The sequence below is a fragment of the Mastacembelus armatus genome, chromosome 23 (assembly GCF_900324485.2).
Source record: "Mastacembelus armatus chromosome 23, fMasArm1.2, whole genome shotgun sequence".
NCBI lineage: Eukaryota > Metazoa > Chordata > Actinopteri > Synbranchiformes > Mastacembelidae > Mastacembelus > Mastacembelus armatus.
Genome location: NC_046655.1, coordinates 7,895,379 through 7,921,836, shown reverse-complemented (window position 1 = coordinate 7,921,836; position 26,458 = coordinate 7,895,379). Strand labels below are relative to the sequence as shown.

Genomic DNA, 26,458 nt, shown 5'->3' with positions numbered 1-26,458 from the left:
AATATGAAGATTGTATATACAATGAATGCCACAGAGACATGGTATGTAAGTGGGACGCAGTAGGAGATAGTTTTGCCTGGAGGCCGTAGCAGCTCTGATATCGCTACCGCCTACAAGCAGCATGTCTCCCACATTGTTAAACACTTGGTTAGCATTTTAAGCGCTGCTGTGGAGTAAACCAGAGTGAGTTTTGCTTTTGTCATAAAACATTTGCAATATTAAAAATATCTCAAAACCTGCATTGTTCCCTGGCTTTTGCCGGCGCTTCCACTACCTCAAAATAACAGGAAACTGACTTTTATTGCCGTGTTAGGCACATAGCGGCTCCATTTATAATAACGTGCAGTGCCACTGGTGATCAAAAACTCAGTAGCGTTGTAATAAAAATGTAATTTGCTTATCCTCCCTGGATTACTTTTGTTGTTTATTTGTTCATTGCAAATGATCAGATTACATTTAGAATGGGCACACACTGTTAACTTAATGTAAAGCTGAACATTTATATCTGCAACAAAGATAGTAGAGTTGTTAAATGTAGTGTGAAATCCTGTTTGGATTTTTTCTTTCCTTTGCATTAATTGCAAGACACGAAAGCTTGTGAAATATAACACTACTGGTTTTATGTTGGTGATGTCACTGCATCAAAATATAAATCGGGTGTGAAATATGTCATTTTTACTCTTGTTGTCTTTGTTTTAAACACACTTTGAGCTTTCATGAACAGGCAAAGAATAGATTTCATACATTTTATCTAGAGCAATTTATAACAAGTGATTGTAAAATGTGCATGATTACACATTAGATCAGCATAATTACATTTAATCAGTACCGTGAAATGCAAGGATCAGCACTGCAGCGCCCTGGAAAATATGCTACGTATTAAACATTTGGACAGCCTATGAATAACTGTGTTTTTATGTCCAAAGCAGAGCTATGTGGTGTTTGCATGTCACATTAAAAAGGCTCACTTTCTATCTCACATATATGAAAATTGTATGCTAAATTGCACCTCCAACCACTTGTTTAATAGACAGCAGAGGTGTATTTGTTTAAATTAGACCCTGATGGATCTTGTGCTGGTGTCTTGTTCTGGCAGCTCCCTGGTGTGTTAATTTACGCCTGGGTCCATTTTATAGTGAGCTCCTATTGATTTGCCTGGACACACATGTAAGGCTCTAAAGCTCTGTTAGGGCAAGTCAAAATGTCTGCTACAAATGAATGGGAGCATAACGTGTGTGTGTGTGTGTGTGTGTGTGTGTGTGTGTGTGTGTGTGTGTGTGTGTTTACTTGTGTGTCCATATAATTCTCAAAGCTCTCAAGTTGGCAAAACACGCCAGCAACACCCTATCACTTCTGTTCCCATGACGATAAGGATCTACCCTGCTAATTGAAGCTCTTTTATGTGCCCGTTACGTTATGTGATGGACAGGTTAACGTGTGAATGTTGCCAGCGGGGCCTAAACAAGCACCCACAAAAATACCATTATTTAGTAATGTACCTTACAGAGTGGAGGAATGCTTCGTTGTCTGGCAATTTGTTTACAACTCCATTATTTCCACAAATAAAAGCAGTGATGCATGAAAATGATTCGCCGTCATATACGTTCTGTCTATTCCTAAATGATGTCAGTGGATAAAATTTCCTGGAAACTAATTGTTCAGCTTGTTGGCCGAGTTCCGACCCTCTGTAATCAAAAGCATTTAGAGTTTTAGCAGTGATGTTTATCAGGCTTTGCCCTCTTGATGTTCCAGGCAGAGGATGCGAGGCAGGATATGAGGCTGACGGGTGTGATCAATCAGTGATAGCATCACACGAGGCTAACGAGGTCTGCCAATGAAGGAACACAGTGCAAAGACATAACTGGGAGATCTCGTGATTATCTGCCTCAAAGATGGATTCATAGTGTTTCCAGACACTTGTGAGGTTGAGAGATGTGTAGAGAGAAGTGAAATAAAAATGCCCGACCCAAACAGTGAAGTAGCCCAGAATGGACAAATCTAACACTGGCTCTGGACAGGGAATCACATTTTGTATTAAAGGTTATGACCCTCGTACCCTCCCTCACACCTAGAAACGTGAGTGGGTTGGGTCATGACGGGTGCTCAGAAGGTTGCATTCTGCAATCTCACCACTAGAAACTTCACATAGTGCACCTTTAATACGGTGGCAAGAATCAGAACTTCTAAAGTATATTTTTCTTTTCACAGAAGAGCAGGATTTCCCTATTTACTAAATAAAAAAGTTGTGTAAACCCAGTGTTTTTTTATGTTTTCTTATCTGTCCCTCTTGAGACATTCCGAGGCACGAAACAGTACCTGTGAGGCAAACAGAACCAGCCTGTGGATCCTCCTGCTGAGGCGAACACATTAAGGGCACTTCAGCTGCTCAGACAGGCCTCACTTTGATCTGGGAATACACAGAGTCCTCTGCGCTGACAGCTTATGTAAGCAGCGCAGCCCAGCCTGTCACTCAGATCACTGCCACTTTAGAGAAAAGCAACGGCTCGTGCTTTCGAGAGTACAGACAGTGGAGGCACACTGGGAGAAAGACGGGGTGTAACAAAGCAAAACAAAAAGACACTGACACATGCAGGCTTTGAAACCGAAACGTCTCAATTGAAGAGGAATGGCGGAGAGGTCTCGGGCATTTTAAACATAACACAACAGTCAAGGTCAGGCACGGCGTGATTACTTCCCAAGTTTTCCGTGCTGCTGCTGTGATGGTGAAATAGAAGTGAAATAACGGCTCTGAAAACTCAGTGGAAGGACTCCACTTTTTAAGGACTCATTCATTAAGAGGTTAATGACTCGAAATGTGAAATTAATTTAACATCCAAAGGAACACTCCTCGTAAGTGTGTGTTAGCTGAGCCATCGGCCTAATGTAAGTCAAGATGAATAGACCCTCCCCTCCCGCTCCTTCACTGAAACCCATTTCTTCTATACCGATCATAGATATGGGCTGTTGCTTTTTTCATGGCCGGATCCAATTTATGGTTTAATTAACATTTTGGTGCCAAAAAGACACCGTCATGTTTTCAGTAGCACATCTGGCCTGAGATGTATTCAGGGACATAGTAAATTAAAAATAAAAAGGCACAGACAGTCTGACTGAGCCACATATATAAACTCCACTACCCACCACCCAACAGCTGGTGGAAGACTTACTTACTGTCACTGTATTGTTAACTAAAAAAAAAAAACCCTTCATTTCTTTGTTCACAGGGGAGTAATAAAAACAGATGGCAACTAAAATGATCCATGTATGCAGCACAATGACAATTCCTAATCATAATTTACCCGCAGCTCATCACAGTAATGTTGTGTTTGCAAGTGTTTGATTCAGTGCCATCATAAAAAGACACACTCTTTGTGGAAGTGAACAGTATTTCAGTTGTCAGGCCGGCAACAGGCTTACTGTCAAGCGTTATATTGGCCAGTGGTGATTAAAGCTTTAAATTCTGATTACTGATGATTCAGGCTCTCATTATTGGTGATACAGTGATTAAGCTGTCACTGTGGGGCAAGGTCATTTCTGCTTCCTGGTAATAATACACTTTTCATTGGCTGATGTGTTTTCAATATGTAATGGCAATTACAGTGGCAAACTTGAACCAATTGGTAAGGGCATTTTTGAGTCATCTTCATATTGGCAGAATAACCTCCCTACAAGGTCCATTTTGTGCTGAGCCTGTTGTTTGTTTGTTACCAATAAGTTAATGGATTTGCAAATGTTCAAATTTGCATTTAGAGCAACTAAGACTCAGTTATGTCTGTTGTGCCTGCAGCTGTAATGTAATTGGTTGTATCTGTGCACTGGAAAGCTTTTGGTATATCAGTTCTTTAACATTTTTTCCTTTCAAGGATTTCTCACTTTGATTCCCCTTTTGTAAAGTCTTTGTTCACTTTTCACAGCTGTGGATATTGTCACCATTGTTATTTGACCCCTGCACTGCGTAAAAACTGTCAAACACCAAGTGGAAATTGAGCAATTTGCCTTGAGTATACATGCCCGGCATGTTTCTCATTGTGCTCTGCATGCTCGAAACACATACTTCAAGCTTACTGAAGACACAGGACAGATATAGATTGTTTAGATTTACAGCACTGCAGAGGAATAATTACATCTTCTAAGTGCACCATGCCACAGCTCTCAAGGGAGCAACACTGCTCCAAAACAAAAGAAAGATTAATAATGATATAATAAGACATGGACTATCAGAGGATGATGCGCTGGGAGGGGAAGCCATGATTTAAAGATCTGGACAAGCTAAGACTTAATCACTTTATCTGATTGGTATTTGAAGCCATGAATCTCAATTAGCAAGCATTAGGCTCTTTTTGGCAGTTATGCGGAGTCCATTTCCATGATTGGATGCTGCCTGCACGTCAGCCAGAGTTAATTTACTGCAACGATGGAAATATTTTAAAAAGAAAATATGAGCAATAAGTTGTTGATGTTATCTGAAATGTCTCATATGTTTCTGCATTTAAATTCGACTTCCCAGGGATTTCTAACAGTGAGATTTGCAAAAACCTGCAGACTGGATCTATACTGGCTGGCCCTCTTTGCGCACCTTCAATGTCGACTATGTGAAGAAGTGTTTTTTTTCTTAGCTGGAGCTGTTGTTGTTTCCTTTTTGTCTCGAAATTAATGATTTCCTCTCTTTGTTGCATTGTGTATATCCCATTGTGTGTCCATGCCAGCCACTGTGTACAGTGTCCTCCTCTTTGTCTACTTTAATTGTGACACAATAGGAGACAATGGACCTTTTAATTGATAGTCCTTTCTCTCAGCTTCCAGGTTCTCTATCATTCTCCACCACACATTCTCAAAATGGTTGCTTTTGTAGCTGCTTCCTCCATACCTCAATTATTAACAAACCATAAGGTTGTCCTGGTTACCTGCTGATAAGCAGCTAGGATAATTCAGTTAGCTTGTTATCTCATCAGTCGGAAGGTAAAATGAAAGATGTGGGATGCTGGGATAATTGGCCACTTTGATGTATTGTCCCTGTGCAAGTATACGATCAGCAAAAAGATTTGCTTGCTTACTTTGTTGCTGAAATCCAGGATTAACAATATGCTTTTGATTCCTTTTTCTTTTTTTTTTTTTGAATTATTCACATTCTGATCTCCCATTTTTGCTCTCTAGGTGCACAAAAATTCATGCGCCCCCTTTCCTCAGAGCCTCTTGTGTATCACCTGGGGTGATTCTGAGGGAATGCTAATCAAGGAGTCAGTGTGTTGATGTATATGAAATATTCACACTCCTCTCCCTCTTTTTAAGCGTTGATTTTTCTTTTTTTGCATCCTACAGTAAGCTGTGAGCTGTCTCTTTGTGGGAGCACGTCTGATACCAGCAGATGTGTGTGTGTGTGTGTGTGTGTGTGTGTGTGTGTGTTGTGGATGACATGGGGGGAACCATTCAGACGAGTATCTCAGTTGACAGTTGCTTGCTGCCATCCGATGCCTCTCACCTGAGGCTCAGGCACCGTCGTCCTTCAAAACCATCTGCCTGTCTTCCACTGCTAATTGATTTGTCCTTGGATGGAGGTGTCTGAGAAAGCTTCGGGGAGGATATGTATTTTGACAGATCCTCCTGCACGAGTGTACGTAGTGTTCACTAAAAAAAAAAAAAAAAAAGGGCGGGGCCTTGACTGGGAGGACATGTTTGGCGCCTTGAGGCGTATCGCTGTAGTTGTCTTTGTGATGCGTTGAGTTGTTTAAACAAAGCAACGGGGATCTTAACGCCAAGGCATCTCAGCAGTTTTACAGCAGCAATCTGGTTTGTTTTCCTTGTGCTTCAAAGTACATTAAACTCGCCACAGTTCGTCTGTCTTGCCCTCTGGTAGCTCCTTAACTAAGCCAGCACTTTTCACAGCCTTAAGGGATTCGTGGCAAAATGCAAGAAAACACTATCACAGGAAAGGGGGGGGGGGGCTTCTTGATAGGACCTGATACAGCTTCAAAAAACAGTCTCCCATCTGAAATTGTCAAATGCCCGAAGCACTGAAATCAATGTTATTTATTTATTTTTTTTCTATTAGAGCGTTGTAATGTTTTTCAGCAAAACCATGAAGGCAGTAATTAATGCAGTAAGAGGAGAACTACCCAAAAGGAAAAGGCTGCAAACCACAAGTCGGATGCAGTAGCCTTTAGCTTTTAGTTTAGTGCTCAGTAGGGAATGCCAAAGAAGTGATTTTTTTTTTCTGAGCAATTGCCCCTGGTCTAAAAACACAAAAAAAGAAACAAATGATTTTAATGATGTGCACTTAAGAAAAAACTGTCCAGGCTAAATCAGACACCACAGATGTAGATGCTTGTGGTATTCTTTAAAGGGATTTCAATGAGAGGAAGCAGAATTATTTAGTTCTTTATGGCATCATGGGCTGGAGTAAACCAAAGGACGATCCATCATTGTCAAAACACATCTATAATGTTTGGAATATAAAATATTTATAAATACTGGATTCATCAGGCTACACTTTAATTCAATCGAAAATACTTTTAACAAGCGTCAAGGAATTTTTACATCCAGTATCAGATCCATCTTGATATAACAGTCTCCTGGACTTAATCTCCACAGTCTCTACTCTTCCCAGAATGTGAGACTTAAACTACCAACCAATTACTGCTCTGGCTCTGAGGGTCTATTCCCTGGTGCTTACACTGAACATGAGCAGCTAATGCACTGGTGTCAGAAAAGGTTAAATGCCTTCACCCTTACATTAAATGTAATTAGGCTTCTCTCCTATTTCATATTATATAAAATACACTTACATTTTTAATATTCTATTCTAATAATTTAATAGTTGTGGAGACAAAACAAACCATACAAAATAAACTGTCCTTAGACACCAGAATATATGGACCTTTCAAAGTAATGCTGCTTGTGGAACAATATCCCTTGTTCTAGTTAACATTTAAACACAAATGTCGTTTGGCCACTGGAGACAAGGGGCAGTGACAGAGGGTTTTATATGCAGTTTTAATTATTTGATCAAAGCTATGATTACTTCCTTACTAACCTAATAACACCATGGATGTCTGTTGTGCTGGTACGTCGATCCCTGGGAGGCACTGGGCCACAGAGCAGCCTATTAACTATTTGCATTTAGATTGTGTGTTGACACACAATGCAGACTTATGTTCCCACGATTCAGACACATGGAGTGAGAAGCAGAGGCAGACACGAAGCAACCAGGAGATAGAAGTTGTCTAGCTGTGTGTTTGTGCGTGTGCATATAGGTGTTTGTATGAGGCATTCCAGGATTAATAGCCATGTCCATTTCTCTCTACCCCACAGCTTTTTCTGATCAGTATCGAAGAATTGGCAGATTTAAAGTATTAGCTTCAATGTAGTTTATTGCTTATTTATTAGGCTTCGACAGCCCAAGGAGAACATGGAGGTAAATGTAAGGGGAAATGAAGGGGGTTCCATCCAGTGAATGGCTGGATTACCTGATTATGAAGAGCCCTGCGGGGAACCTTTAATGTTAGCAGCAGCAGCCAGCTGGGGAAGAGAAAAAACATGGGAACACAGTAAGCAGAGGACACTTTGAATGTACAGTACTATAGACATAGCAGTTATCAGTTAACAGGTAATCAGGTGTAGATGAGGAATGAGACTGAGCCATTTAAACCACATTGTAAATGTCCATTAGAGCTGATTTCTGCCTCAGCTTGGCCGACAGAGTTACAGGCATTTCTGCATCTCGTGCAGTTGTCGAAACAGAAACTTTCCCCACTCATCCTCACTTTGGTCAAAGGGCCGTTACTTTTAAGACTATTAATCCATCAGACCACTAAAGGGCTTACTATAACCAAAATGTGTAGATGCAGCTGAGTGGTGATGGCTTACGAGGCAAATCCTATCATAATAGCGACCCGATCGATCAGTGCGTGAAGCAAATGTAGGTTGGTTTTTTTTTTTGGTCAACTGGGGAGAAGATGTAGAAAGTACAGTGTTTGTCTTTATTGACCAGTTGTTCAGTTGATATTTACAGAGCTGCTGTGTGAAACAGTTAATTAGCACAATCGATCCCAAAGCATACACTTCTCTGTCATGCTGTCAAATAAGTTGCTTCGCTCTAAAGCCATTTTTATTGATATCCCTCGACATTTCATGTGTTATCTTTCTGTTTTTTCTTTCCTCGGTCAGAAGACTCTCATTGACCCAATCCTTCAAAACACTGGTCTTCCCTTTGAGGCAGTAGTTCTACAGGTGTACTAGGATCCTGGCTTCAACTTTCATGAGTAAGTCATGTACACTCAGAAGACAAGTAATCAGATCAACAAGTAGCAGCCTTGGCAGTCCATCTGGTTTGGAGGATCTACAGTACATATCCTATAAGTCTTACATGTAGGTTTCAAAATGCCTGAGATGGAAAACATAGGAAGGAACTATAGAAAATGAAATTATCATTGTTAATAAATGAACTTAAATTCACTCTCTCGGTGTGACTTTAAGAAGTATCAGTTTGCTCACCGGTCACTAAACCCACCATAGGGGTTGTCTAGTCGCTTGGTATCCTAACGAACTAGATCAAGCTGTCAGGAACTGGATTTCTCCACAGTGATACTCGTCATTTAAAGAGTTTGGACAGTGTTATACTTGTAGTCTTTTCAAAACCCCCTACCCTAATCCCTCACCCCCTAACCAAATCCCTAACCCCTTAGTCATAACCCTATCCCTTATCCCATACCCCTAACCCAACAGTATTACTGTCAGAATGGAAAGCTACGTGACTATGAGAACATACTAGATGTTTCTGGGTAAAAACGTACTTTTATCACAAACATGTGGCTTGAAGCAGCCTCTCATGTTGATTAGCCCTCTGGACCTCCTGCGACGTAACTACAGCATCACCGTGCAGCTCATCAAAAAGCCAGATCAATTACTTCAAGTGGGACCTGTTTTTTTTTTTCTCCTTCGTTAATTCGTCACAGCTTCACAGGGACCGTCGAAACAGGGAGCACCATCTGCGCACCTTTGCCCAAACAGCAAAACGAAAACACTTTCTCGCTGTGTTTAACATAATCTCATGGAGGCACTTGTTCTTTTGGAAATCCTCTTGCCACAGAAATCAATTTGCTTTCATCAGGCCTAATGACACTTGTTTAGGACTCCCATTTCCTAGTAGCCCATTCAGGAAGCTATTTATGGAGGATGAAGTAACTTGGTGAAAACGCTTCAGCATCTAATGATCCATATGGTCAACAGACTTTGCAAAAAGGATCAAAGCTAGTGCACACCCTAATTGTATCTGTGCTGGTGTAAAATATGAAAATGATTTAACTTTTTCTTAAGTGGCACATGTACTTATTTATTTGTACATGGACCTTTTTGCTTCAAAAACCAAATTTGTTTAGTCTCAACATATATTTAATTGACACATTAGCTGTTATCATTTAATTTAAACTGTTTAGAGATCTTTCCAACTGATTTGATATAGTGTTTGTAAAAAAGGTAATAAAACGTCTGTTATTAGCGATGCACAACTGTAACGGTTTGAGGTCTGGATGTGCAATTCCCATGCACCTCAGGTGGAGCAGGGCTGTGGCCAACTGGTGCATAATTGGACGCAGCTCATTGATTCAAAAGCCCTGGGTATTTCTCTCCTTCTTGTAAGCATACAGGCTTTGATCCACTAGTTCAAAGTTAAGGCAGATTTTTATCTTTGTTAAAGAAATTTTCAGACCCAAAGCCACCCTCGCTGAGGAAAGCCTTCACCAGTTGGCGCTGTCCACATTGTTCCCCTCTGAATATCTGTAGGTCGTCTGTATGGACAGCAGATTTGTTGCTTTCGACTTTTAATGAGCATGACGGCTCATAAGAAAAAAAAAATGCCAGTCTCTTCTGTGCGTGTGTTCAGTAGAAGATTTGACAAAACTAGTTTCTGGAAAAAGCTGCTTTTTTTCCCTCCAACACCCCAATTCTGCTTGAGGGACCTTTAGATCCCTTCTGAGTGGAGCAGAGATGGTATTCCCAACACAACACTAAAGTACTGAGCCCACCCGGACACCTACAGTAAACCAGTAATAACTGAGCATCACAAGGAGCAGTCAGTCAGATCAATAGCTGAGCACATCACTGGCTAATCAAAGCCTTCACCCCACAGGAGAGACTGAAACAGAATACGTTTATCTCTAAGGATAAACCAGGTGTCGCAAAGGCTGGATTATGAAACCAGCTGCAACCAGCCACTACAGTCACTGCCAGGTGTTTCAAAGCATTATGCTCATAGTACATATCATACATATAAAATGCACAAAACAAATTCTTTGACAGGAGGTATATTATTTTTCTTGCATTTTGGAACAAATTTCTTTTTTAAATAATTTTTTCCATTACGCTTAGCGAAATCCTGAATATCTGTCAGCACACCTAATTCCTATAACATCATCTTCTCCAGCTACAGCTTTTTTTTTGTCTTTTTTGTCATTACCCCGTCTCTTCTGTATGTACCCTGTTCCAATTATCGCAAGTATTACAGCTGCACTGTGGTTGGGCACCTGCATATTTTATATTGCTCATTAAGTGTAAGTTGAGCCACCTCAACTACAGTTGTGCAGAAGTTTTCTTCCTAAAATATTTTAAAATCTATATCGTTGTGCTGTGCAATCTGTAAATGCATACATTTAACAGACACTTTAAAGAGAGCTGGGAAAGTTTGACTCTTAACTACAGATCCGCTCTCTAGGAAATCTAACTTTTATTAATACGGAGCCTTTCCAACAGCGTAACAACAAAAAAGTTACAACAGGCTGATAAGTACTGGATATTCAGACAATACAGGCTTTGATCCACTAGTTCAAAGTTAAGGCAGATTTTTATCTTTGTTAAAGAAATTTTCAGACCCAAAGCCACCCTCGCTGAGGAAAGCCTTCACCAGTTGGCACTGTCCACATTGTTCCCCTCTGAATATCTGTAGGTCGTCTGTATGGACAGCAGATTTGTTGCTTTCGACTTTTAATGAGCATGATGGCTCATAAGAAAAAAAAATGCCAGTCTCTTCTGTGCGTGTGTTCAGTAGAAGATTTGACAAAACTAGTTTCTGGAAAAAGCTGCTTTTTTTCCCTCCAACACCCCAATTCTGCTTGAGGGACCTTTAGATCCCTTCTGAGTGGAGCAGAGATGGTATTCCCAACACAACACTAAAGTACTGAGCCCACCCGGACACCTACAGTAAACCAGTAATAACTGAGCATCACAAGGAGCAGTCAGTCAGATCAATAGCTGAGCACATCACTGGCTAATCAAAGCCTTCACCCCACAGGAGAGACTGAAACAGAATACGTTTATCTCTAAGGATAAACCAGGTGTCGCAAAGGCTGGATTATGAAACCAGCTGCAACCAGCCACTACAGTCACTGCCAGGTGTTTCAAAGCATTATGCTCATAGTACATATCATACATATAAAATGCACAAAACAAATTCTTTGACAGGAGGTATATTATTTTTCTTGCATTTTGGAACAAATTTCTTTTTTAAATAATTTTTTCCATTACGCTTAGCGAAATCCTGAATATCTGTCAGCACACCTAATTCCTATAACATCATCTTCTCCAGCTACAGCTTTTTTTTTGTCTTTTTTGTCATTACCCCGTCTCTTCTGTATGTACCCTGTTCCAATTATCGCAAGTATTACAGCTGCACTGTGGTTGGGCACCTGCATATTTTATATTGCTCATTAAGTGTAAGTTGAGCCACCTCAACTACAGTTGTGCAGAAGTTTTCTTCCTAAAATATTTTAAAATCTATATCGTTGTGCTGTGCAATCTGTAAATGCATACATTTAACAGACACTTTAAAGAGAGCTGGGAAAGTTTGACTCTTAACTACAGATCCGCTCTCTAGGAAATCTAACTTTTATTAATACGGAGCCTTTCCAACAGCGTAACAACAAAAAAGTTACAACAGGCTGATAAGTACTGGATATTCAGACAATACAGGCTTTGATCCACTAGTTCAAAGTTAAGGCAGATTTTTATCTTTGTTAAAGAAATTTTCAGACCCAAAGCCACCCTCGCTGAGGAAAGCCTTCACCAGTTGGCACTGTCCACATTGTTCCCCTCTGAATATCTGTAGGTCGTCTGTATGGACAGCAGATTTGTTGCTTTCGACTTTTAATGAGCATGACGGCTCATAAGAAAAAAAAATGCCAGTCTCTTCTGTGCGTGTGTTCAGTAGAAGATTTGACAAAACTAGTTTCTGGAAAAAGCTGCTTTTTTTTCCCTCCAACACCCCAATTCTGCTTGAGGGACCTTTAGATCCCTTCTGAGTGGAGCAGAGATGGTATTCCCAACACAACACTAAAGTACTGAGCCCACCCGGACACCTACAGTAAACCAGTAATAACTGAGCATCACAAGGAGCAGTCAGTCAGATCAATAGCTGAGCACATCACTGGCTAATCAAAGCCTTCACCCCACAGGAGAGACTGAAACAGAATACGTTTATCTCTAAGGATAAACCAGGTGTCGCAAAGGCTGGATTATGAAACCAGCTGCAACCAGCCACTACAGTCACTGCCAGGTGTTTCAAAGCATTATGCTCATAGTACATATCATACATATAAAATGCACAAAACAAATTCTTTGACAGGAGGTATATTATTTTTCTTGCATTTTGGAACAAATTTCTTTTTTAAATAATTTTTTCCATTACGCTTAGCGAAATCCTGAATATCTGTCAGCACACCTAATTCCTATAACATCATCTTCTCCAGCTACAGCTTTTTTTTTGTCTTTTTTGTCATTACCCCGTCTCTTCTGTATGTACCCTGTTCCAATTATCGCAAGTATTACAGCTGCACTGTGGTTGGGCACCTGCATATTTTATATTGCTCATTAAGTGTAAGTTGAGCCACCTCAACTACAGTTGTGCAGAAGTTTTCTTCCTAAAATATTTTAAAATCTATATCGTTGTGCTGTGCAATCTGTAAATGCATACATTTAACAGACACTTTAAAGAGAGCTGGGAAAGTTTGACTCTTAACTACAGATCCGCTCTCTAGGAAATCTAACTTTTATTAATACGGAGCCTTTCCAACAGCGTAACAACAAAAAAGTTACAACAGGCTGATAAGTACTGGATATTCAGACAATACAGGCTTTGTCCACCTAGTCTTAAGAGAAAGATGATAAAAATGAACACAGATTAATTCAGTTGTACCATCGTAGAAGAAAAGAAAAATAGCGTAGCGATATTGGTGGGATCGTTGTGTTCAACAGGAACACAGTTAGTTGTCCTTCATGGAGAAAAATATCCATTTTATTAATTAGAAGTCTGAATGAACCATTAGCACATAATTGAGGCCATGAATAGAGGTTTAATGGATGGAAAATTATCAGTCATTACCCCACCCTAATCAGTCATTTATTCTGTAATAAGACGCAAGTCTTGATTGTGCTGCATATTATAATATATGACAGACTTGGCTGTGGTTGACATAAAAATCGGCTCTGGTTGTCCATTCTAGAAAGCGCAAAACTCAACGGAGCTTGACAGGAAAAGATGTGTGTCACCTGTAGTTTTCTCCTAATTTTGCTGAGCATGCATGCCTTTTTTCTACATTGCCCCACTTCACATTAATAAAGTGAAGCACATTTGTACCTGGGAGCGACCCAGTATAACCACGCAATTGTTTACCATTTACTAACTTCATTGGAGCAACTGGGGGTTAATTGCGATGCTTAAGGGTGTTTGGATGGTAGCTGCTGAGGTATTACTCGGTCAGCACTGACTTTTTTCCACAAGGCGTACACATTCAAATTGGCAGATTTTCCACACAGAAGCTTGCTTAACAACCTTTAGGCTACATCCACTGCAATTAGTTGAAACAGGATGTATAAATGAAACACATGCAAATCCCACTCATATCCTTATCTTTATGTCACTTGAAGCAAGATTAGAACATTATGTAGACTGAAAAAGTTCTGTTTCAACCATTGGACATCTCTTTTATTTCTAGTCTATGTGAAATCCCTGACACATTGTTTCAGAAATTGCAACATAAACACTATTTGGGCCTTAAATGCAAAACAAGGGCGTCATGTAGGCGGTATGATACAAGTACTGCTTTAAGGACAGCACAACACAAACAGCAGGGGCAGGGGAAATAGTGCAAAATGGGTGGTAATGACAGCAGAAGGGTGATATGATATGCCTTCTGTTCTCATCAAGTAGGCCACAATTAATTTTAATAGGGCAAGAGGTGCATTCTGAACTAAGCAGCAGCTAAACTCAGGTGAGCAAACAAGTTCCTGCAATGGGTGACAGTAGCAGGCAAGATCAGGGTCTGATTTAGAGACCAGGGGCAGAGTAAACCAAAAAATGGAAACAAAGGACAGACAGGCAAAAGGCTGTATGTGGAACGTCTGCCTGCTGATATACTGACTGACTGATTGCACAGATGGAAAGCAGCTGAGGGTGGTTGGCATGGGAGGGGCAAGGGAAAAAAAATGGGCGGGGCTTGGTCTGCAGTGATAAACACATTATGTGGGGGTAGAACATAAACAAGCAAGTGAATATACCAAACAAATGGATGACAACATAATGTTTTGTCATTTTTTTCTAAGTTTTTCATCAAGTTTTTGTTATTGATTAAAATAAAGTGCTAATGCTGGTTTCATATTCAACTGATTTGTGGTGTCAAGAAGAGTGGTGTCAATCTACTCACCTAATTCTTGGCAAGTCAGCAAATTTAAGGCAAATAAGAGCAGTGCCTCCATTCATCCACCATATATTGGAGTAGCATGTAATTTATAATAACATGCCTCTGCAACTAAAATACTTTTCTTTTTTCCTTTTTGGAAGAGGAATGAGTTTTCTGTTTACCCTTCCCCTGCTCCACACACCCTCACCTGTTTTCCATCTGCACAATCAGTTAGGAAACACCACTGTCATGCCAGCCTCTAGCTTATGTGCATCTTAAGCCTCATCACCTTTGCCTTAAGCTGTGTATTTTGGTCATGCCAGTGTTCATCATACATGTGCTGTATGGAAATCCAAGCTGATTCCACTGTAGCCTATCGCATGATATCACTGATGTGTAACAGATCAACATTCAAATATGTTCAATTATCTTTGGCATGTAGGGGATTAATCATTTGTAATACTAGGTTGACTGCAACGAATTATTCCTCAGATCCTGTGCCACCCCTGTCATACAGATAGAAGTGGTCGGATATTAAAAAGGGTGATGCGTAGCTGTGAGAAATGTGGGCGCTGTTCTTACCTAATTTAATATTATGCATAAAGGCCCTGGCGATGCGGATGCCAGTCTGATGTCTCATTAATTCTTCAGTTCAGTGGGCTGTGGACAGACACGGCAGATTGACAGGGGATGAGGAGACTTCTCCAGCATCTCCTTAATTCTTTGAAATAGAAGTAAGAGTTTCGCTTTGATGCCTCCTATCACTAAATGGGCATACTTCCCCTTCCACACACATGCCCTGTACCTGCCGCCCACACACACTGTCAGTCAGTCATCCTAAGTGTGAATACATGAATACTCTGAACTGTAGCGACATGGTAAATTACTTTGTGTGCTATGGAGCCACGAAATATCAAACCGCTTTATGACTTCCTGTGAGAGGGAAAATGGAGATCTAGATGCTTGGTTTGGTGCAGCTCAGAGGCTGGTGTGGGAGTCTTCCAGGTGCAGCAATTCTCCCGTGTGTTCAATTAGCAATCATCTCCTTTATAACCACTATGTTTTTACAGACTAGCTGATTGCACAGTATTGATCTATTCATGTATACCTGAACTGACACTGCATATGAAAGTGAGTGGGATGAAATTCAGCCTTGTAGTGGCTGTAGATTAAAACCAATTGATATATCCTGACCACCATTTCTACTTTGATGATATTATATACTGTTATATATTTAAAGTCTTTGCAATTTTACATCGAGGAACATTTTTCTGAAATTGTAGGACAATTTGTAGATGCAGCTTTTCACAGATCGGTGAACCTCTGCCCATGTTTATTTCTGAGAGGCTCTGACTCTAAGATATTCTTTTAATACCCAATCATGTCACTGACCTGTTGCCAATTAACCTAATTAGTTGCAAGATGCTCTTCCAGCTTTTCCTTGTTAGTACCACTTACCTTTCCAGCCTTTTGTTGCCTGTGACCCATCCCAATTTGAAAATAAAATGAAAATTCTTTTCTTAAAATGGGAAATTATTTCAGTGTAAACATTTGTTTTATTGTGAATAAAACTTGGGTTCATGAGGGGGGCAAAAGGGGCTATAAATCTTCAGTGTAAAGATTAATATATGACCGTGAACAAACAAATTGCAATCACTAACAATAAAAGACATATTGCAGCAATGCTCAAAGAGAAATCTCTTTTATTACAAACATCACCATCAACAAATACTGAATCCAAGGCCTCTTCAATGAACCTTACAGTGAAAAGCAGCAGGTTTGAGTTGAAAAGCTGCAAATATTATACACTTTTTTTTTTTTTTTTTAAACTGGTTGGCTTTTTAAAGGTGAGCCACTTAATGTGGTCCATAAAAATTAATTTACAATAAATAAAAATAAACAATATAAATATGGATCTATTTAACATTTAAACATAATTCAGACACACAGAAAGGGCTGAAGGCTGACTGAAGCGCTCCTTCAGTGAGTCAACACAAACGCTTGGTAGATCCATTCTGACTGGTAATTGAGGTAAAACTGTTTCCCAGCTTATGACTGATATAAGCCTTTGAGTTCACATATTGATATTTTCAGTGCTTTACATTGAGTGCTTTATATGTTTCAGAAAACTCTGATTCAAGTGACATCAGCACATTGAAAGGAATGTTTTGTGATAAATTGTCCATCAGGGACTTGTTGATTCTCTGTGTTGGTCTGGCATACAATCGGGTCTAAAGTACAGTCCAAAAGTTTCAAAGTCTGATCTTGATGGTTTGGTGATACAAACATAAATAAGAAATCATGATGTTTTGTACAGTGACATTCAGCGTAAAAAAAATCCCTTATAAAAGTAACCGAGTTTACAAAGTGTGAAAAATACTGTATCTCCCCCCTTTATAAAAAAACGCCACCTTGAACGAGGCAAGTGAAGTCGCTTCATATGCAGTGAGAAACAGAACGGATAGTATGGAGACACAATACATAGTATACATGTCAGTGTTTTGTTTGTGTCAATCATTTTGAACCAACATGCTACCAAACTCATCTGCTCTCAGAAGCTAGTGCATCAGCAAAAAGCCAGTGGACAAAACGTTCTTGACAAAGTCATATGTTGTGGGCGGCTGAGGTCTAGTGATGCTAAAGGTGGAGGACATTCTTAAAGTGATACGAAGCTGCCTCGGAAATGCTACAGAGGTCCATTTTCATTTCATTTTACAAACTGACACTTTTTTAAACAAAGCAGTAGTTCCTAAAATGCAGGCTACCTGATATCAAAGTGTACAGTACTTCAAAGTATGCAGTACTGCATGGGTCCGTTAAACAGTTGTGACAGAGAGGAAGGCGTTATGTACTTTGGAGCCTTCAGGGACTCTGGCCCCATGGCTCATTAACTCCTGGATGGTCAGCCAGTTGTCCAGGATCTTTTTGTTCCGTTTCTTCATCATTTTTTTGTGACTGAGCTCCAAGATGTTGATCTCCTTCCTGCCCTCAGCCCCGCTCGCTGGCCCCTCCTTTAAACACTCGAGGCGGCTCTTCTGCATGAACTCCCTCCTCTTCCTCTGCTCCCTGGCCCGCGCTAAGTGCTGCTTCCGCTCCTCTTTGCTCCAGTAGCGACCCATCTTCATCTCACTCATTGCATCATCATCAGTTGTCATGCCTCCGCTCCTTTCCTCTCGGATCCTTAGGGCCCGCTCCCTCAGGATGCGGTCACGAGCAGGTCTCCGGGCTACATAGCGAGTACCGTCAGAGCGCACTTTGACCTTCCACTCTAGACGGGGTTCCCCAGGGCGTCCACTCCGGTGCATGGGAACACTGAGCAGACTCAACTGACTCTGGGAATACTCCAGGGATGAATGCTGTTGTAGCAGCTGCATATAGCTCTGTAAAACAGGGAACATTGTTAGTACTGAACTGTTGGTGAGTTTCACAAAGGCATATCGGGATTATACTAACATCCCTCTTGTTGATAATTAATACCTGGAATTGCCTGGATCCCCCCTGGCCTTGACAGGGGGTCGTCTGATATGAAGAACCATAGGGAAGGGCTCTTCTGGAATCTCTGGTCCTGCCTTTCTTCTCACACCTCTCATCATCTGCAGGCAGGGCAGGGTCTGACTCAGAGCGGGATTGGTTGCTCTGGTCTGGGCTGCTGGAGATTACAGGACCTGGGTCTGCTGGTCTGCTATGACTGAGCGTACCCTGGGGCTTGGGAATAGGGATAGGGTTGGAGGGTGTGGAAGAGACCAGTCTGAGGTTTTTCTGGTTGGTGATGCTGATGTGTCTCTGCAGGGAATGGTCCGGAGATCTCTCCATACCTAGCGGTGTCGACCGTGAGCTCTCTGCTGTGTTGTAGGCACTGGAGCTATCCTTCTCTCGGATCCTGTCACTGTCCGGCCTCTCTGGGTGTTCATGGATGTCAGCCAGCCTCCCGTGCCGTTTGTGTCCGTCTTTGGGGCTGCGACCTGGTGAGCAAGGCCCGGGCGGTGATGGGTCCTGCTGGTGGGTCTGGCGGAGCTGATGTGCCTGCATGATACTCTGGCACTCGAGCTCAATGCTGCGCAGTTCCTCGTTTAGCATTCTCAGTTCCTGCTCCACTCCTCCTGCTCCTGCTACATCATCTACGCCATCGCCATCCCCTCCTCCTTGCTCAGTGAGGCTACACTCTATACTGTGTCGAATAGAGTACACCCCACATTCACCCCCATTCCGGATCTGACACTTGAGCTCGAGAAGTTGCTGGAAGCAATTCTCTAAACCTAGGATCCCTGCTCCACCACTGCGAATACTCACTACCCCTTCATGGCCTTGGCCGTTGGACAATGTCCTTTGACCCTGGGTGTCCTGTGGCCCTGCAGCACCTCGTCTTGTGTGCGGATGCTCTGCCCTCCATCGATCCCTCAAGCAGCGGGCTGGGCTCCTCCTGTGGAGTCTGGCCAGGAGCGGTTGGTGCTCAGGACTGTCTGTGCTGCGTCCAAATCCACTGTCTTGATTGTTGGACGAGCATGTAGCTGTGTCTGTTGTCATCTCATCCTCAGCTTTTTGCTGGTGGATGAAGAAAGACAGTTTCAGTCACCTCCAAGAGCTTGTTGCTGTTCAAAATTTGGTTGTGCACTGCATTGTGAAAGGGAGAATGAGCAGTCAAGTATCTCTAGTAACGGCTAACCCTTCCTTTTCTGACAACTTCTATACTTTACTCTCTGCTCCTGCTTTCCCTGATGCCCTGTCACCTCTTTTGAACACTTTTTGTCTCCTAATTGATTTCTCTCAGCTTACGCTCTCACCTCATCTCTCCTGTCAAACTTATGCTCCTTCTGTTTCCTCCTCTCCTCCAGGATTTCCATCTTCAGCTCCTCCACCAGCTCCTGTTGCTCCTCATCCAGCCATACCTCCTCCTCTAGCTGAAAACATAACATCCTGTCAGAAACCTTTCTCTCTCAGCATATGAATGTTCAGGCATGTGTGTGTGGAACAGAGGAGATAATCGCAGTGACAGTTGGAAGGGAAGGAAAAGGCTCTTAGCAGGCTGCAGTTGTTATCTGACGTGACATCAGTTGTCAAGAGAGGGCAGGGAACCTGTGTCGCAGTGTGTTTACCTGAACCTCTGGTCTTGTCACCAGTAGTATGATGCTCCTTGTTTCTTCACTTGACAACAAGGCAACAGCCTTCCCTCTGTCTTGCACCTCACAGCCATTTATCTGCACATCAAAGACAATTACAGACTTGAGAACAACTAACCATTGTCCAGATTTCTACAAGACACACCTTCAGTAATTACACACTGACACACTTTCCCTATTTGTCTTTGTCTTTTTCATATTTTTCTTCTCAGATTCCTGCACCTATCTTCTCCATCATCGCTTCCTCCAACTCTATGCATGGGTAGGTCGCATGCTCAGTAGGGCGAGTCAATTCTGAGAGCATAGTGTGACCTCACAAGAGTCTGCGCTCGCCACACATCCAGACATACAATTAACTGTTCTCTGACAGGTAGCGTTCATCTTTTCCTCTGCAGAGTAATGGGGCTGTCAGAGGAAGATAATAGGGCCAGGCCCTGCTCTCCACAATCATTCACACTAGTGGGAAACAGAAACACTACATTTAGCAAATCGAGGCACATATGGGGGAATACAGTAAATATGGAAGGGAGGTGATGTTGGTACATTCCTGTTTACACTGGAAACAAGATGAGTTGTTGCTTTATGCTGAGGATACATCAAACCATAATTTAGCATTGTGTTTGTGTTTAGAGTGTCAGAAATAAAAATGTAAAAAATAAAATAATATTTATTTAAATCAAGACATTGCACAGAATTACACTAAGCTCCAATAGGCAGTGCTCATTAGTGTTTATTTTGGACAAGTATTAGCTTTTATTTCTCTGAATGATCAACATTTTCCTGATGAAATTCCATTAGTTTGAGTTGTTTTCATTTTGTATCACATTCATTCTGTTTAACTTCTCTTTTAACTCTCTAATTAAACCTCGGGAGGAATGATACATATTCTGAATTGGATCCACCAATTAAACAATATAGTGATATTGTGAATAGCAATTAGAAAGATATAAAGAGTATTTTTCCACACTGATGATCTCGTTCCTACAATTTCATATTAAAGAACAAGTTTCTTTCATGCTTCAAATCAGTGTGCTGACATGCTGCCACTAAATATTTCCCCCTCACAAACAAGATCACATGGTTCTGTATTACTATGACAGCATCATCAACAAAAAAAACAAAACAAAACAAAACACTAACAAAGACCTAAAGGGCTCTGCAAACAGGCCTGGGAGGTAATAGGAGAACTTACAGACAGAGGAGCTCTAGAGGCTTAAACAGGCTTTGAGGGTAACACCCCCAGCTGCAAACAACCAATCAGGAGAAAGGCAGCAAGAGCCGCAAGGTGATTCCAATGAACTTGTTAACTGAGAGAGATCAGGCTATCAGGGTATCTGAATAAATATATAGATAAAAGATTGTGTACATACACAGATATTTACACATATGTGAGTACTTTTCTCCAGTAGACACACAAATATTTAAAGAAATCTCTGAAATAGGCTGAACATTTGGCTCTGTGCAGAAGATAGAAAAAGTAACAGAGAACTCCTCATTAAGCCTGAACAAGGGACTGTTCACCCTGGTTACACACACCTGGTGTCAATTACTGGTAAGCCTGGAGTCAAATGTGCCAACTTTCCCACTTTGTTCAACCTGTGATCCACTGAAAAAACAATCTGCACTGATGCTCTGTTTCACAGTATCCATATAATCTAATGCAAAAATATACAGTATGGTCCAGAAAGTACATGTAAATATGATAGCAATAGTGGTGAGTATAAGTTCCACCACACAGCAGCTATATCTATGCACAGCCAGTTTTCTGATCACTACACTCTAAGCAGTTTTACAGCTCTACTTAGTTAGGGAGGAGAGCTATCCTCAATCTCTGACCCCATAGGTGTTTTCATAATGAGACACAGTAAGACTGAGACAGAGAGCAGTGCTAGGATTGATGTAGTGCCTGGTGTACTGCGACTAGGGACTTTAATTTCTCCAGTAAAACGAGGTGATTAAATATACATAAAAGCCTGGCAGTCACATGAAGACCCCTGAGAGGTACAACAATACAAATGGAAAGAAGACACAGAAAGTTAATATAAAAGACATATGGTGTATGTATATATATATATATATATATATATAAATTAATGTATTGCACACCTGTAGAATACGATCACCTTCCTTGATGCGCCCATCTCTTGCTGCTATGCTGTTTGGTTCCACCTGCACAAAAGAACATGGAAATCAATGCTGAAGACCAGTAACTCTGTGTGTGGTCCCACCACTATTTTCTCATGTCTGCTGTCTGGAAAAGTTTGTGTCTGGAAAAACAGATGATGCTTATTTTCTCACCACAATCTCATTCTTTTCATATGATGTATGTTGCTTATCTTGGTGCCAACAGAAATGACTTTTATCCTGAATTTAAGTACCTGGTGACTGCCACTGACTGGGCGCTTGACATTGCATGGAAAAAAAAAAAAAACAACCAAAACATGAAAAATCTCATGTGTTTATGGCGAAGACATGATTTGGTTCTAGTTGAATGACTCAACACTTCATATTTTTGAAAATACGTCCCAGTGGATATGCATATGAGCTACAACAGCACCACAAGATCTCAGCCATCATTTGGTAAACTTTTGTTCTTGCATTGTAGATCAAAACAGATAGCTACGTGTGGAAAAATAAATCTTTGTGCAAATGGAGAGAAAGAAAAAATAAATAAATCACACACTTTCCAAAGTCCCACCAATACCATCCATGCATACATTTTAATGAGGGAAATTTGCATTTTCAGCCTTTTATCAAACATATAAAAATAGATGTGTTCTATCAGTGGGAGACTGCTTTTACTGTCTGAAGCCGAGCAGGTGCTGTTTGTGTTTGTGGTTTTGTAAGAACAGGTGAGAAACCAGAGGAACAGCAGGCGGAGTTCACAGATTTATTTAAAGCTGAAATGAGCTAAATATACTGCCAGTCTTTATTAATCTGTCATTTCTAACTTTATGGCTGCATTCTAATCCTCATTATTAGCACTTGCTTTGCACTCGCTCGCCTTTGTGTTCATAATGGGATTGCAACTGCACCTGCAGTCAGACTCAACATCTTTCTAATTCGGCTCGTAGTGTCTAAAGTCCTAATAATTCTGTCATTCATTCAGGTTTGACTCAAAGTGCAATCATTTGTTTTCATTTTTGCCTTATCAAGAGGAAGTATTTTTTCATAAGCCACAAATTGTTTGAATGAGTCTCTGTAATATGCTCCTTATCTGTTCTGTGTGTTTGGTATTCAGAAGGGGTACAGCAAAAGGGTGAATGTGTTATTTAACGTACTGTGGCGGGGAAAGAAGGTTGTCGCTCAGAGCTAATTAAAACCTTCAATTAAAACGCATTAAAAGAGGAGGAATGAGAATGGCAGGACGGGAATCACATTTCAAACCTGACTTCCTCTTTGGCCATGCGTGGTTCATTCTCAGCTGAAATTTGACTGGCAAACATTTTTCCTCTCCTTCCTCCCTAATTCAGCTCGACTTGCTCAGTGCTTCAGTATGTAAAGATGGGAATTCAAATGGGATTTCATCTCTTAATAGCTTCCTGCTTCAGAGGAAACTGATGGTGAGTTCCAGAGTTTAATTTAACGAACATGTGGCCTCGCCTCTATCAGGCTTGATCAATCAGGAAGCGCTTTTCTATACTCCAGTGCTTCTCCGGGGCATAGCACTTTGTTACAGTATGGTAAGTGCCTGTTTTGCAGTCAGTAATTGCACCAAAAGAAGAAGAAAATCATTTCAAGTCTGTTAAAAGCGAACAGTTAAATGTGGTAACAAGATTTAAGAGTATTTTTTCTCTGCTCCCACCTGGCTGACGTAGATGGCCGTGTCCTCCTCATCATCGGTCCTGTAGCACAGCGTCAGGCCGAGCTTCTCCTGGCTGTTCTGTCGGCACAGTTCCACCTCCTGTTTCATACAAACAATAATGGCTTAAACCACTAATGTTAAAACTGTGTGCCAGTTTCTCCTCAGTGGAGTGGATGGTTTCCAAAAGCATTTAAAACATGGAATATTTCTGTTTTGCAGCTGAAATGATGCCACCCATGGGAGATGAGGTCCAACTTTGAGATTTTTATGCTCTACATTACCATTGCTAATCACTCTGAGAGTGTTTTGTTGTTCCATAATCAAAAGTAGTCAAATAGCCTTAGGCAATATGCGGTAATCTACTGATGCACAATATGCAGGCAAATGGAAATGCCTACTGCTCACTTGTTCACTCACTCACACACGTTTGTAATTATATACTGTTGCATAAAGCATTCCCAAGCCCCATACCTTGACACAGTAACCGTGTGCCGAACCACCAAACGTAACTACAAGAGTGTTAATCAAGCTCTACCCACCCCGATTGTCTGTATCACACTGTAGCCAGCATGTGGCAACATACAGAGCAGGTCTTTGTTGGATGGCTGATCTCCTCCCATGGGAAATTTCTTTAAATTTAGCACAACTCACTACTGGCTCCTTTTGATCTCTGCTGTGTAGAAAGGTAATCACATAAAGTTAACTCTCAGGGTAATCTTTATTAACCCCATGCTGCCAAATTCATTTCAGTGCTGTGAAGTTGTGAAAGGAGGGGTGTGGGGTACAGTATGGGGTAAAAACGAGATGAGCATAGGGGGCGGGAATTAAACCCCAGCCCCCTTTTCTTTTTCTGTTGTGGCAAAGCATGATAGCAGAGATTGACAGGGGAAGTAATTAATTTTTGTGGCATTTAACCCCCTGTGCAGACAACCCTGACCTTCAAAGGTTGGGGAGTGTTAGGAGATTATAATATTGCTCCTCACACACTCCTCACTAGTTTTGTACAGTAGCTGATTTCTACAAGTCCTGCCAATAATGGAACAGCAGCACACAGTGAGATCAGACAGCACTAACACCTTAATGTCAGCGATCGCTAACATCAGTTATTGCAGTGTGAAGCTTGCTGGTGAATGGTCTCCAGATGTGTGGAGCCGTGGGTGGTGAAACTGCAGAGAGGCTCCATTAGTGATGACTGGATCACAATCTGTGGTCCAGCGGTGACATCTGAATAATTTTTATGCGGCCTATAATGCACCGAGACAGTTGATGGAATTGTTCCTTTACAATATGCGGTAAATAGTCTGAAACTCAAATGATCACATTTACCACATGTGACTAATGTATGACAAATAAAGACATACTGACAATGGGGGGCATCCCGTCTTTTAGAGCTACATTAAACATCTGTCTGTAACATTGGAGTCTGATATGCATTTAACAGTTACTTCATGTTTAATCCTGAAAGAAATCCCTGCCATGCCTAATGTCTACTGGCTCATTGTTTGCAGATGATGACATTCTTTCAGCTGTCACGGTTTCACAGCTATAGTCTTTCAGGCATGTTCATGATAATTCAATCAGTCGGAAAAAGCTTGCAAATGATTTTTAATAACATGGTTACTGAGCTTTTTTTTTTAAAAATCTGCATTAGTGCTACTTTAGTGCCACCCTCAGACTGTTCAAACTTCCAATTTTCAACAGAAAAACCTGTCATAAACTGTGGATTTTAAAAGATTTAGGCATTTACGATTATAGTATACCATGCAAATCTTAATAGAACATCTTAGTTTTTATGCTTGCACAGACAAAGCTCAATAAGAGTCTTTGTTCTTCTAACATCTTTTGCATACCAATATTTTATTTTTGGGGGATTAAAAAATCCAGCATTTGCATTTTATTTATTTTAACTAATTGGGCAAACAGCCGACTGGCTGCTGCCTCTTCATTAACTGTACTGTGTAACCTTCTGACCAAACAGAGCTTTTATTAAAATCTGACATCATTCAACACTGCTCTGCATGGGAAGCAGATTTAAATATTAAAAATGGATTGAAACTGTTGAGAACAGTATTAACTTAAATTTCCATATCAGTATTTTTATTAACTCTGGGAACTCAAAGTAATTGGAATGGCTTGCTATTCTTGTGCTGTGAACTTTATTTTTTCACCTAATGATCAAGGATCCGCATATAAATCTGTACTGATGTTCTTGCATGTAATGTCTACTACTTGGCAATATTGTAGTGTGGGAGACTTGGCAGAAGTGGCAGGAGTACACATAATGGCAGCAAGAGTACCCATGTGGACAATCAGTCTGAAGTGAAGCTAAGCCTGTCAGTCAGAAGCAACATTCTGGGGAATGGCAGCCCTATTATGTTTCATCCAAGAGGAAAGTCATTCATGTTTCAGTTAGATACACATGGATGGACTGAGGTAAGTGGGGACAGCTGATTTGGTGTGTCTGTCTGGTAGGTGGGGGTGGGAGTTTGACTGTGTGTGTGTGTGTGTGTGTAAGTGTTGTAAAGCCAAGCTTGTTCTGTTACTTTAGCTATTACAAAGCCCTTCACCTGCACCCCCAGCCCACACAGGACACTCTTTGATCCAGTCGATGCTGTGAGGTAAGGCCACAGCTGGCAGCAGAGCAGTCTTAATGACCCAACACTGTAGTTTGCTGGACCAGGGAGGACCCCTGACAGTATCAAACTGTCACCTTGCGTGACCTCGAGGTCCACTGTCTGGCTTGCATGATGTGAATGTTACAATGGAGATACTTGTGGGTGCCCGAATATGGCCCACACAGACACACAGACATACAGACACACAACATAGAAGCCACTCTCCTGGTACAGATTTTGGAAGCGCACATTACAAAT

The 26,458-nt window shown here is 41.1% G+C and overlaps 1 protein-coding gene across 3 annotated transcripts in view; it reads right to left on the bottom strand.

Moving 5' to 3' along the window:
- Positions 1-16,740: 16,740 nt before the first annotated feature.
- The window catches only part of pdzrn4 (PDZ domain containing ring finger 4), a 28,923-nt gene continuing 19,205 nt past the window's right edge, over positions 16,741-26,458 (bottom strand). For all 3 annotated transcript variants that reach the window (XM_026326868.1, XM_026326871.1, XM_026326869.1), the window contains 6 exons: positions 23,586-23,684; positions 21,887-21,949; positions 19,757-19,858; positions 19,445-19,561; positions 18,141-19,205; positions 16,741-18,043 (listed from right to left, as the gene is read on the bottom strand). In XM_026326868.1, the coding sequence (XP_026182653.1) occupies positions 17,480-18,043; positions 18,141-19,205; positions 19,445-19,561; positions 19,757-19,858; positions 21,887-21,949; positions 23,586-23,684 (2,010 nt within the window). In that variant the 3' untranslated portion in view covers positions 16,741-17,479. The remainder of the gene's footprint in view (positions 18,044-18,140; positions 19,206-19,444; positions 19,562-19,756; positions 19,859-21,886; positions 21,950-23,585; positions 23,685-26,458) is intronic.